Genomic DNA, 13,761 nt, shown 5'->3' on the forward strand with positions numbered 1-13,761 from the left:
CGCAATCCCTATTACAAGTGTTAGGAAGGTGCGGCAGCCCTAGGATATCAGTCTAATACTGCTGTCACCATGAGTACAGCCCTAGTCGTGTGGTGGTGTTTACCCTCCACTAAGCTGTTTCAAGAGGGTTTGTTGTGGTTATTTGTGTTGTTGAGTTGCTGTCATGGTGACTAATATTTCTGAGTTGTCAATAGTGGTGTGAAAAGAAAAAAAAAAAACTGCTGAAAGGAATGGCCGAATATCTCTGACTGGTAGTTTACATCAATGTTTTAATCTGAATAGTAGCCGAGTCTATCTGAATGGTAGTTTACATCGATTTTTTAATCTGAATGGTAGCCGAATCTGTCTGAAACATCAAGTTCTTGATCTGAATGTTTGCTTACATCAAGTTTGTTGATTGTGACTGGTTGTGAGATTGTTGTCAGTGTTTTGGAGACTATTATAGTGTTGCCTTGACAGCAGTATTTGTTTGGTGACTGAGAATTCAACATTAGAAATAGCATTGGGGGACATAATGGCAGCAACTGGAGATGGTAGTAGTGATAAAAAATGTGGTGTGATGATTCCCTCAGATTATCTAGGTGTGCAAATGACTTCAATTAAACTTAATGGTGAGAATTATGTGCCATGGGCCAAGTCAGTGGAAGTTTTTCTCAAGGAAAAGAGGAAAGTGAAACATGTGAAGGAAGATAAACCATCAGCTGAATCTCCAGGGTTTGATGACTGGGAACAAGATGCGCAAATCAAGACATGGTTATGGAACCCAAAATAAGTGAGCTTTATGTTCTTAGATACATCTAAGGACATATGGGAACATGCCAAGAAACTTTATTTTGGACAGGATAATACTACGAGAGTGTATCAGCTCTATTAGGAGTATTTTAATCTGTAGCAAGGGAATCAAACCCTAGAAGAGTACTATGCTAGTATGAGAAACCTCAGAAATGAACTCAATGTCTATCATCCCCTAACTCTAGATGTTAAGGTTCAAAAACAACAGAGGCAGCAACTGGATATCACTAGGTTCTTATTGGGGCTGAAATCAGAGTACGAACCAGTTAGAGCACAAATATTAGGAGGTTCTGCTCTTCTTACACTTGAGGAAGTATTTGCACGGCTTCACAGGATTTCTTTGGGATCCACAGAGAGTACCACACCGTCTGACAGATCAGTATTTGTTGTAACTAGAGGAGGTGGATGTGGTAATAGAGGGGGAGGACATGCATCTCGAGGTGGTCGTGGTGGTTCCATGTTTGGCCGTGGTGGTGGTCGTGACTCAAGGGAAGGTCATGGTAAAGGAAGAGGCAACTCTACTAGGAAGTGTACACACTGTGGCAGAGAAGGACATTCGGTGAATTTTTGTTATGATCTACATGGCCCACCTTCTACATGGGCTAATCATGCAATCGCTAGTAGGGTTGATGTGGGTGATAACCAATAGACGGATCAAAACCCTTCCACATCTACATCTGCTTCTAGGAAGGAGATAATGAGTGTGCCACAAGATGAGTATGAGAGGTTCCTTCAGGCTACTTCACAACATACTACAGCCACCCTTGCACACTCAAATATAGCTTGTCTGGTATCCAAACCCTCTCCTTGGATTATTGACTCTGGAGCATCCAATCACATGATTGGGACTCCAGGTGTGTTTTCTTCTCTCTCTAAAACTTCCACATCTCAAATTGTTACCCTGGCCAATGGTACCTCTTCTCCCATTTGTGGTGTTGGTAATGTTAACACGACATCTCTTTCTTTATCATTTGTTCTATATGTGCCAGATTTCCATTCAATCTTATGTCAGTTAGTAAATTAACTAAGTCCCTTAATTACTCTATTACATTTTTCCCTTCATCTTGTGTTTTTCAAGATCTCAAGATGGGGAAGAAGATTGGTGGAGGGCATGAGACCAGTGGATTGTATTATCTTGACGGTGGTGGGTCGTCAATTGCACTTCAAACTTCCTTAACTCCTCTACAATGGCATTGTCGGTTGGGACATCCATCTCTCGAGGCACTCAAGCTACTGGTTCCGTCTTTGAGTCATTTGTCTTCTTTACAGTGTGAGTCATGTCAGTATGGGAAACACCATCAGGTTTCCTTTAGTCCTAGAGTTGATAGTCGTATGTTGAGTCCTTTTGCTTTAGTCCATTTAGATGTTTGGGGTCCGATTAAAGTAGAGTCTTATAATGGTTACAAGTATTTTGTCATTTTTATTGATGATTGTTTAAGGATGACATGGATTTATTTAATGAAAGAAAGGAGCGAATTATTTTCCATTTTTCAAAAATTCCATGCTGAAATATGTATGGTGTTCCCATAAAAGTTCTTCGTTCAGATAATGGTCGTGAATACTTTCTTATTTCCTTTCAACAGTATTTGGAACAACATGGCATCATTCATCAAACTTCATGTGCATCTACCCCTCAACAAAATGGGATGGCTTAACGAAAGAACCGTCATCTCCTTGAAATTGCTCGGTCTATTCTTCATCATATGAATGTTCCTAAACGATTTTGGAGTGACGCTGTACTTACTGCTTGTTTTCTTATTATTCAAATGCCCTCCTTCGTCCTTCATGGTGAGTCTCCCTTTTTTGTTTTGTTCCCCACCTTGTCTCCCTTTCCATTAACACCCCGCATCTTTGGCTGTGTGTGCTTTATTCACAATCTGAGTCTTGGTTTAGATAAGTTGGATGTACGCTCTATTAAGTGTATTTTTCTTTGCTACTCTCGGACCCAGAAAGGGTATAAGTATTACAATCCCATCACTTAGAAGTCCTATGTATGTCCTAATGTCACCTTTTTTGAGTCCGTACCATTCTTCTCGGGGCCTGAAGTACTGTTATCTCCACCATTGCTTCCTCTTCCTCTTCCAGTTAGTGATCCTGTTCCGGTTGTTCCTGTTGAGGTTGAACCTTCACCTCCTCCAGTGCAGATTCCTATTGAATGACCACCGATCCAACAACTGTATACTCATCGACAGACACTGGCACCTCCTCCGACTTTTACCTCGTCTCTGGATCCTATTGTTGTTCCTGTCCCAGAACCTTCAGAACTTGATCTTTCCATTGCTTTACGAAAAGGCAAACGTAGTTGTACCCTACATCCCATTTCCAATTTTGTTTCGGTCTCTCACCTTTCCGCTTCACATCGCCAATTTGTTTCTCTGTTGTCCTCTATATCTATACCCAAGGATGTCCAGGAGGCTCTTATTTCACCCGGGTGGCGTCAAGCAATGGAGGAGGAACTCTCTGCTCTTCAGCATACTCACACGTGGGAGCTCACTACTCTTCCTCCAGGTAAGCATGTTGTGGGTTGTAAATAGGTGTATACTGTTTAATACTTGCCAGATGGTAGTGTGGAGCGGTTGAAGGCCTGACTTGTTGCTAAAGGTTATTCTCAGTTGTATGTGACATATATTAAAAATATATATAAAAATAATACATATAAATATATATACTAGTCAGTTCGGTTAACTGTCGGTTTTTTCTAGGTTAACCGAAAACCAAACGATTCTTCGGTTTTTCAAAAATACCAAATCGAAACCGAATTGATCGGTTCAATTAACTGCATTTTCCGGTTCGGTTTGGTTTTTTGGTTTTTCATGGGCACCCCTAGAAAAATGGGGTGGCCGAGAGTAAGGATTGCCACCTTTTGGAAATCGCTTGGTCCCTTTTGCTCCATATGAATGCTCCCAAACACTTTTGGAGTGATGTTGTGCTTACATCTTGTTTCCTTATTAATTGCATTCCAATGTCTATCCTTGAAGGTCATTTTCCTTTCTCTGTTTTGTTCCCTACTTTGTCTCCCTTTTCTCTTACTCCCTGGGTTTTTGGGTGTATGTGTTTCACCCATAATCTTAGGCCTGGGATGGACAGATTGGATGCTCGATCCACTAAGTGTATCTTTCTTGGCTATTCCAAGATTCATAAAGGGTATAAGTGCTATAACCCCAGTTCCCGACGTTCATTTGTGTGTCTCAATGTTACGTTCTTTGAGCCGGTTCCTTTTTTTTTTTCTGGGTGAGATGTCTCTTGTCTTCCTCTACCTCCACTTCTAGTTCCCATTGAGGACTGCATTCCTCTTGTTCTAGTTCTAATCAAGTCTTCGCCTCCGGTGTAGCTTCTTGTTGAATGGCCACCCATCTGATAAGTGTGTACGCATCGTCATGTACTGGCTCCTCCTCCAGCCTCGTCACCGTCAACAGATCCGGCAGTTGTTCCCATCCTAGCCCCGACCCCTGTTTCTGACCTTGATCTCCCTATTGCTTTGTAGAAAGGTAAACGCAGTTGCACTCTTCATCCCATTTCAAATTATGTTTCTGTATCTCACCTTTCTACTTCCCATCGCCAGTTTGTTTCTATGTTATCCTCTGTTTTTGCTCCTAAGGATGTCTAGGAAGCCCTTACCTCTCTAGGGTGGCGCCAAGCAATGGAGGAAGAACTCTCGGCCTTAGTTCGTAATCATACGTGGGATCTCACCACTCTTCCGCCTAGTAAGCATATTGTAGGTTGTAAGTGAGTGTACACTGTTAAGTACTTACCTGATGGGAGTGTTGAGAGGTTGAAAGCTCGATTGGTTGCCAAAGGTTATTCACAAATGTATGGTATAGATTACACAGACACCTTCTTCCCAGTTGCCAAGATTAGCTCCATTCGTGTTTTGATCTCCCTTATTGCTATGTATGACTGGCCTTTGTTTCAACTCGACATCAAGAATGTGTTTTTACATGGTGACCTCCTTAAGGAAGTGTATATGGAGAAACCACCATGGTTTGTTGCTCAGGGGGAGGATGGTAAGGTGTGTAGACTTAAGAAGGCTATTTATGGTCTTAAATAGTCTTCCCGTGCATGGTTTGGTAGATTCAGGGAAGTGGTGAAGAAATTTGGCATGAAACAATGTCAGGTCGACCATTCCGTATTCAGCTATGAGTCTAGTGTTTGGAGGATTTTATTGGTGGTATATGTAGATGATATTGTTATCTTTGGCAGTGACAGGTTGGAAATTGATAGGTTGAAGACTTTCTTGCAGGATCACTTCCAGACAAAGGACCTTGGCAAATTGAGGTACTTCTTAAGGATAGAAGTGGCGAGGTCCAAGCATGATATTAATTTGTGTTAGAGGAAATATGTTCTTGATTTTCTAGAGGAGACATGGTTGTTAGGTGCCAGACCAGCTGAAACACCCATGGAACCGAATGTCAAGTTGAGTAGCGATGTAGGTGAGGAGTTTGAAGATCCTGGAAGGTATAGGAGGTTGGTAGGTAAGTTGAACTACATAACCATCACTCGGCCTGATATTTCATTTGCAATTAGTGTAGTGAGTCAGTTTATGTACAACCCTCAAATCCTACATTGGGATGTTGTTCTAAGGATTGTATGGTACTCGAAAGGAGCTCCAAGTTGTGGTTTGTTATATAAAAGTGGAGGAAGTCTTGAGATAAAGGGATACACTGATGCTGATTGGGCCGGTTCCATATCTGACAGAAGGTTTACTACAAGGTATTGCACTTTTCTTGGGGGCAATTTGGTGACATGGAAGAGTAAGAAACAAACAGTGGTAGCAAGAAGTAGTGTAGAAGCTGAATATAGAGCCATGACACACACAACATGTGAGCTAGCGTGGTTGAAGCATCTCTTAGAGGAAATGGGGTACTTGATCAACACTCCTATGGAGCTGTGTTGTGATAACCAAGCTGCGATTCGTATTTCTTCTAATCCAGTGTTTCATGAAAGAACAAAGTATATAGAAGTTGATTGCCACTTTGTAAGAGAGAAGGTGCTTAGTGGGGTGATAAGCACAACATATGTGAACATAGGAAATCAATGGGCAAACATTTTTTATCAAAGGGTTGAGTTGGGGAAGACTGGATTGCATATGTAACAAGCTGAGACTATATGACATATACTTACCAGCTTGAGGGGGAGTGTTAGAGTTAGATGTAGAGGGGTAGAGTAGTCAATTTACTTTATGTAATATGCTTGATGTAGTTACAAGTATATCCTAACTTAAGTGATGTGTCCCACACTTAAGTGGGGGCACAATAGTCATTGTGCATTGTTTTAGAAACCTATAAATAAAACTGACCGACTAGAGAGAACTCTCTCAAGTTCGAACCAGATCTTCTTTTCTCTTCTTCTCTTCTCTTCTCTTCTCTTTCTTCTACCCTTTCACCATTATTTCTCTCTCTTTATTATTTCGAACCTAAGAGCATCACAGGTCTGAACTCTATCATGCTCTAGCCATGTTCAATTTCTAGGAATGTGTTTCAGCTACACTATCCCATATCTCAGCTGAATCCATCCACAAGTAATGTTGACTGATGTGTGGCTGCATAGAATTCACCAACCACCCAATAACCATGTAATTCTCCTACATCCATTTTTTATAGGTAAAATTAGTCTCCTATGGTTTCTTCTTACTGCCTGTGAGATAGCCCAATTTTCCTCTACTACAAATATGTAATTGAACTGATTGTGACTAAGCTAGATAGTTGGTTCCATCCAACTTGATTGTGGTCACAGTATTCAACGGAGACCAAATCCGGATTCACTGTTCTACTTTGTTTCCACTCTAGTTTGTTCCATTCATAAAAAATCTTCAAAATAGTACCCTGTAGTCAAACAAAAGTGAATGGGATCCAATGTACTGATTTCCAAACAATCAGGATGCAAGTTCTAGAGTTTCACACAACCTTGCTACCCAGGAAAAAGTTGAAAAACCAGATGCTCCTACTAGTACAGGGAGTCGTACAAAGATCAACTACAAAGTGCAGTCTCCTAATGGTTACCCAAAGACTAGTGCATTATTGGTTGTCCATCCTGATTTACTCCTAAGGTTCTTTAAGTTAAACGATCTTTAAGCTGATTTGAATAACTTGTTCACTCTCGAGGCCAAAGATGTAGGGCACCCCTATTAAAAGTACCTTAAAGGCCAAGGGCTCTGATCACCTAATTGATCTGATTAGTATTTGGTAGTCACCTTCAACATTTGTATATGAATAACCAAGTAGAGGATAGTGCCCTCAATCCCTGTAAAAATGATAATATCTTCAATGGGCCATGGGAGCCTCCTACCTTTTCCTTCCTTTCATCATAAAGATTTCCCCACCTGATGGTCTAGGCACCCTATTTCTTTTTGTTTTTTTTTTTTCTATCTAATGGTTAAGAAAAAGGATTCTTTTCTTGTTTTATTATCATAGTGTGTGTAACTTTATCTTTAGTTTGATCATCCATAAGTTACTGGTTTAGTAAGATTTATTTGTCAATACATTGGTGTTTCTTTTAACTTTGGTCAAATTCATTGCAAATCTGGAAAACGTGCTAATTATCTTGCTACTTATTTTCAATCTCTGAGTTTATCAAATTACATTTAATTAAATATAATTATTATTCTCTTAATTTGATATTGAGATTGCATCTGTTACATAGAGATGGTAGTGAGCTGTCAACAAGAGACTTGCAAAAAATGGTTCAAGCTCTGCCACAGTATACTGAACAAATGGACAAGCTTTCTCTCCATGTAGAGGTTAGTCTCTTGGACATATGAATGAAGAATTTGTTCCAGAGCTGAGTAGCTTGCCATTCAATTACCACAGACATTTCGAAATATTTTTATCCACCAATGACGTAATTGGGGGATAACTAGATTTTTTTTTTCTTGAAACAGTAAGGTATTGTATTGATAATTGAATGTACATCAGATCCCTTGTGCATGAGGATGCTGTATAATGGGATTGAAATAACAGTATATATCAGCACTGTTAAGTAGTTACAAAAGAGTATCAAAATAAAAAAAAGGCATTATAACAGATGCCCCTGAATGTCTGTGTACTGCCAACCATGAATATAACCTTCCCCTTAGACAAGAATGCCTCGAGAAGAATCATGCTCTGGATTATCACCTTTCTTGTTAAACCCTTACATTTTCCAATACCAAATAAAAGCATCAAAACATTCAGGCCTGCACAACAAACATTTCTAACATCCTTGACCATATCTCAATAGTGAAGTTGCAGTGGAGAAACATATGGTCCTTTTTCATGCAATCATCATATAAGAGACAAGTCGTACTGTTATATAACATTGCCCTCTTTCATCAGGTTATCCTTAGTTAAACACTAGTGCAAAGTTGATTTCCATACTAGGAAGACAACCTTTGAGAGAAGCTGGCAGATGACAGATTCTTTTTTTTAATGGATAACTTGAAATTTTTATTTAATTATGGGAAAATATTATATATATATATTATGTATGTATGTATTTATGTATGTATATGTACAAAGAAAAATGTGTATTATTGAACTTGGGAAGTTAACCTCATATATTGAAGACATTCTGTTATAGAAAGATATGGCTGAAAATGAGCCAGATTTATCCCATCTATGGTTTGATGAGTTGGATTTTGTGCAGCAGTTTCAGCATTAGATCCAATCCCCAAACATTCAAGTGCCTTCTGAATTTGGGGTTCTATACTCAGTCAATGTGCAATGCAAAGATTTCTTCTATACAAGCCTCCTTGTTCTGAGCTATTTTAAATAAATCCAGAAAGCTCTCCATTAGTGGATGAACCTTATAGCAAGCAAGGATATTTCTAGAATCTCATATTGGACCCATTACCCACGTCATAGTTAACACCCTTCATGAATTTTTAATAAGATTTTTGCATCCCTCTCCATAAGGCACACCCACAAGGTGTTGTCACCTCTCTTGGTTCCCAATTCATGGATTGTCCAGTTACTCATTATTGAACCTTCAAAACCACTTGCCTAAGAGGGTGAGGTTGAAACTTTCTGATATTTCATTAAATGATTATAGTTATTTAAATATTTTCCTAAAAGAAAAAGTGGGGATTAAATGATTGAATGATTGGCTAACTATTTTGATACAATTCACTTACTAAGTACAATTCAAAAGAAAAAGAGGGAACAAAGCTAGAAAAGAGGATTCTCAATATAATCAAAATGTAGTGACAAAAGAAAACGTCAAAATGGAAAATAATGGCATATGTAACAAAGGGAAGATAGATAGAAGACTAAAAGAGAGAGAGAGAGAGAGAGAGAGAGAGAGATACCTATTAAAGTCTCTTAATATTCTCTATTTGATTCATAAGGTTGTTTGCTATGTTTTTTTAGCCTTAAATATGTAATTATACTTCTTAGTGAAATTAGTGGTTTTTCTTGAATAATGACAAAATTTGATTAATATATTTTGCATTTAAGAAGATGCACTAAAAAACCCCGAGTCTAAAATATGATTTATATGTTGCAATTTACACCGAACATATTTGACAACCTAAAAATAAAATTTCAGCATTTCGATCCCTTAAGTTTGAAACTAGAGCTAGTCCATTGAAAAAAACTACAAATCCCTGCAAGAAAATGCAATAGAGGCCATCCAAAGCTTTTTAGAATCCTCTAATTTCATTCCTTCTGTGAACAGCCTTAAATAATTGGAAATATGATAGAAACAGGTTTAGTTCAAGTCTGAAAGAAAAATAAGAGAAGGGAGACATAGAGAAAGAAGAATATGGCTGTGTGTGTGAGAGAGAGAGATTGAATGAGCTCTCTTTAACTTCCACCCTCTTTTATTAAAAGTATAATTCCAGGTACAATGACATAAATTCCCCTCCTTAAGAAATAAACAGGAGAAATAGAAACATGTAAAAAGACCTTAGCCCGACCCACATCTCACCCCATCCCAGCTGCTACTTTGGGTGAAAGTCGGGCAGGTTGGGCTGGGTTTATGATCAACCTGGGCCTAACCCTAAAATTTGGGCTTAAGGCCCGAGCCCGAGGTCAAGCTTGACCTTCCCAATCCAAGCCCAACCCACACTGTAATTTGATGTGCTCAGGTTGAGCTGAGGCCTGGCCCGGGCTCGGGTTGGTCAATGAATCCACTCTAAAAGTATACATACATACATACATATATATACATATATACATATATATATATATGCATTTATGTAAATATATACATATATTTATGTATATATGTACATATGTATGCATATAGTAAAATATATATACAATATACAAATATGTATGTATGAATGTGTATAGTTGGACAGGGTTCAGGCTACCTAAGGGCTAAGCCCGGGCCTGGCCCAAAAAATAAAAAATCTTGACTTCTTGGGCCTGGGCCCAGCCCGTGTAAAATTTTGGGCTGGGCCCACCCAAGTTGCACCCCTAGATGCTACTCTCTATTTGTTTTCTTTACCTACCCTAAAGTAGACACTGCAGTTTTAACACTTGGTCCTCACAACTGTAGGGATGATCCTGTCTTCAGTGCCTTACCAACCAGTTTTAGGTCTATGTGGATTCCTTCCTTATTTTTCCCTTTTCAAGTGGACAATAAAAAATGATTTAAAAAAGGCTCTATTTGATTTGAAGTAGAATCTCATTTTACCACGATAAAATCAAAACGAGTAAAATTTAGTGAATAAAACAATAATCCATTATATTTTACTCGGTCTTATTTTATTTGCTTACTATTTTCACCCAAGAAACAACCGGAAATTAAGAGGAGAATAAGGAAAAGAGAAGAAAGTGTTTAAGGGAGCCAAAAGAATAGGCTGGCGGCACCCTTTTCTTTATTTATAATAGGGTAACAAGATAAAAAATAATAAAAAAGGATGCTGACAACACAATAATAGTAAGTAGCTGACAGCATACTAATAGACTTGATCCTTCTGAGAACAGCAGCAAGTTGCTTCTTGGAGTTAATGTAAAGAGTATAGACTTGACCCTTCTCAATCTTCTCTCTCATAAAGTGCTTGTGTACCTCAATATGCTTTTTCCTATCATGAAGGACGGGATTATTTTCAATGCTTATGGCTGCCTTGTTGTCATAGTAGAAGGACAAAGAGCTGTCAAAACCCAATCTCCCCGAATGGATTCTTTAACAAAAGTACTTTAGCCAACCCATGTGCCATAGACCTATACTCAGCCTCGACACTTGACCTTACAACCACACTCTGTTTTTTACTCCATGTCACCAAGTTTCTACCCACAAAGGTACAATACCCATTGGTGGATTTCCTATCATTCAAAAAGTTGTCTGAAACCAAGAAGGTTCAGACCTGTTTAGTAAATAGAAAAAAAAAAAAAAGAAGAAAACAGAGATGAAGAGAAGAGAAGATAAGAGAAAGGAAGAAGAGAGGAGGAAGAGAGGAGGAAGAGAGAATAGAAGAGAAGAAAAGGGGGTTCGGTCAGGCTTGGTCTGCCTCCCCAAGTGCTATTTAAAATAGGCCTATAATAATAAGTGGTACAATGACAGGAATACCCCTGTCACTAGAAACAACTGAAAAGAGTATTATAACAGTATCCTAACAGCACTATAATCAAAGGAAAACATATGAACAAGTGGGGACCACAAGCTGGTTATCCATTTTCTCTACACTCCCCCTCAAGTTGGGGAAATATATTGGTCATTCCCAACTTGCTTAAATCTGTCTCAAGCTTGATTTTGTTGACTGCATTGGTGAAGACATCAGCAAGCTGCATATTAGTGGCAACATAAGGAAGGCATACTTCTTGAGAGGAAACTTTCTTTCGGATGAAATGACTGTCAACTTCAATGTGTTTGGTTCTTTCATGCTATATTGGGTTGTGAGCAATGTTAATGGCCATCTGTTTATCACAATACAACATCAAGGGTCTTTCAAACTCAATTCCCAATTCTGTAAGGAGAGACTTCAGCCATAATATTTCAGCAACACCATTAGCCATAAACCTGTATTCAGCTTCAGCAGTAGAGCGAGCAACAACATTTTGTTTCTTGCTCCTCCAAAAAACTAAATTTCCTCTAACAAAGTCACAATACCTTGAAGTAGATCTCCTATCATCAATACAACCTGCCCAATCTGCACCAGTGTATACTTCAATCTTCATATGACCATTATTTTTAAAAAGTATACCTTGGCCTGGACACCTTTTCAAGTAGGCTAAAATCCTCTCAACAGCAAGGAGGTTTGAGGTCTTGGGAGAGTGCATGTATTGGCTAATAACACTAACAACATAAGAAATGTCGAGGCGAGTCAGACATAGGTAGAGGAGTCTTCCTACAAGTCGTTGATACATACCTTTATCTTCCAGAGGCTCACCATCCTCTGCATTTATCTTATGATTTTTCTCAATGGGAGTATCAGCAGGCTTAGCTCCCAATTTTCCTGTCCATTCCAAGAGATCAAGAACATACTTCCTCTAGGAAACAAAAATGCCATGCTTGGACCTTGCTACTTGAATCCCAAGGAAATATCACTTCCTGTCACAACAATGTCATCAACATACACAGCTAGGAGAGTCAAAGCAGATCCTTTCTTCTTAATGAATAGAGTGTGGTCAGATTTGGCTTAAACATAGCCAAATCTTTCCAAAGCAAGTCCGAATCTATCAACCATGCCCTTGGAGATTGTTTTAGACCATACGAAGCTTTCTTCAACTTACAAACTTTCTTACCAATCTCTGCATCATAAAAACCAGGAGGTAACTCCATATACACCTCCTCCTACAAGTCACCATTTAGAAATGCATTCTTAACATCCACCTAAAATAGAGGCCAAGAGAAGTTAGCAGCAAGAGACAGTAAAACCCTGATGGTGCTCATTGTGAATATCCACCTACACCCAACAGGCTTCTTCTCTCTTGGTTGATCAACCAGTTCCCAATTATCATTTTTTATAAGGGCATCCATCTCAACCTTCATTGCTTCCTTCAACTTAGGGATAGCAAGGGCCTCTTGTATTGTTCTAGGAATAGGAATGGCAGAGATGGACACTAAAAAGGACTTATATGATGATGAAAGGTGATCATAAGAAAGGAAATGGGAGATACAATGGGTAGAGGATGAGGTACATCGACGGTTCCCCTTACGTACTGCAATCGGGAGGTCAAGGTCATCTGAGGATGGTTGAGGCTCAGTAATGGAAGTGGGTATGTCATCGGTAGTAGGAGTGGGTAAGGAGGAGACAATACCTTAATCTAGTACAGTAGAAGAAATAGGAATTGGCCTGGACTGATCATTACTGGAACCAACTTGCTGCCACCATCTTCTGTGAAACACCCTTAATTCTTTACACTTTTGAAAACTCCCCTCCACTTGCAGGAATAGGCAAAGGAACAGCTTGAGCAAACACACCCTGCTCACCATCTTCAAAGAAGGTGACATCCATAGATACAAATCTGGTTCTCGAGACAGGGTCATAACAACAATAGCCCTTTTGATTTTGTGCATACCCTAGGAAGATACATTTGGCAGCCTTAGGGTCAAATTTTGAACGGGTAGGCCCAAGGATTTGGACAAAACAAGTGCAACCAAAGGTTTTGGGAAGAACAAAAAATTGCTCCTTATTAGGATACAACAAGTTAAAAGGAGTTTTCATGTCCAAGACTCGTGAAGGAATCATGTTAATGAGATAAACAACAGTAAGAATGGCATCCCCCCATAAACAAATAGGAACATTAGTATTCAGCATGGTGCTTCTTGCAACTTCAAGGATGTGCCTATTTTTCCTTTTAGCAACACCATTTTGCTGAGGTGTATGAGGACAAGTGCTCTGATGTATCACTCTATGTTCAAGAAGATAAGAAGATAAGGGTTTTGCAAAATATTCTTTGGCATTATCAAATCTGAGATTTTTCGTTTTAACATTGTTAGAATTTGGCCTGCCTTTGAGTTTTGTTAGTCTGATAACAGTTAAGAAGAAAGAGGAAGAAAGAGGGAAGAGAGAGAGAGAGAAAGGAGGAGAAAAAGAGAGAAAAA

General features: G+C 39.0%; 1 protein-coding gene across 1 annotated transcript in view; it reads left to right on the top strand.

The window, feature by feature from the left end:
- Positions 1 to 13,761, top strand: part of LOC104596250 (SNARE-interacting protein KEULE-like) — a 100,409-nt gene that overhangs the window by 57,238 nt on the left and 29,410 nt on the right. Inside the window, exon 13 of the mRNA XM_010257334.3 lies at positions 7,432 to 7,528. Within this exon, the coding sequence (XP_010255636.1) occupies positions 7,432 to 7,528 (97 nt within the window). The remainder of the gene's footprint in view (positions 1 to 7,431; positions 7,529 to 13,761) is intronic.

This window comes from Nelumbo nucifera, chromosome 1 (assembly GCF_055504915.1).
Source record: "Nelumbo nucifera cultivar China Antique chromosome 1, China Antique-T2T, whole genome shotgun sequence".
Lineage (NCBI taxonomy): Eukaryota > Viridiplantae > Streptophyta > Magnoliopsida > Proteales > Nelumbonaceae > Nelumbo > Nelumbo nucifera.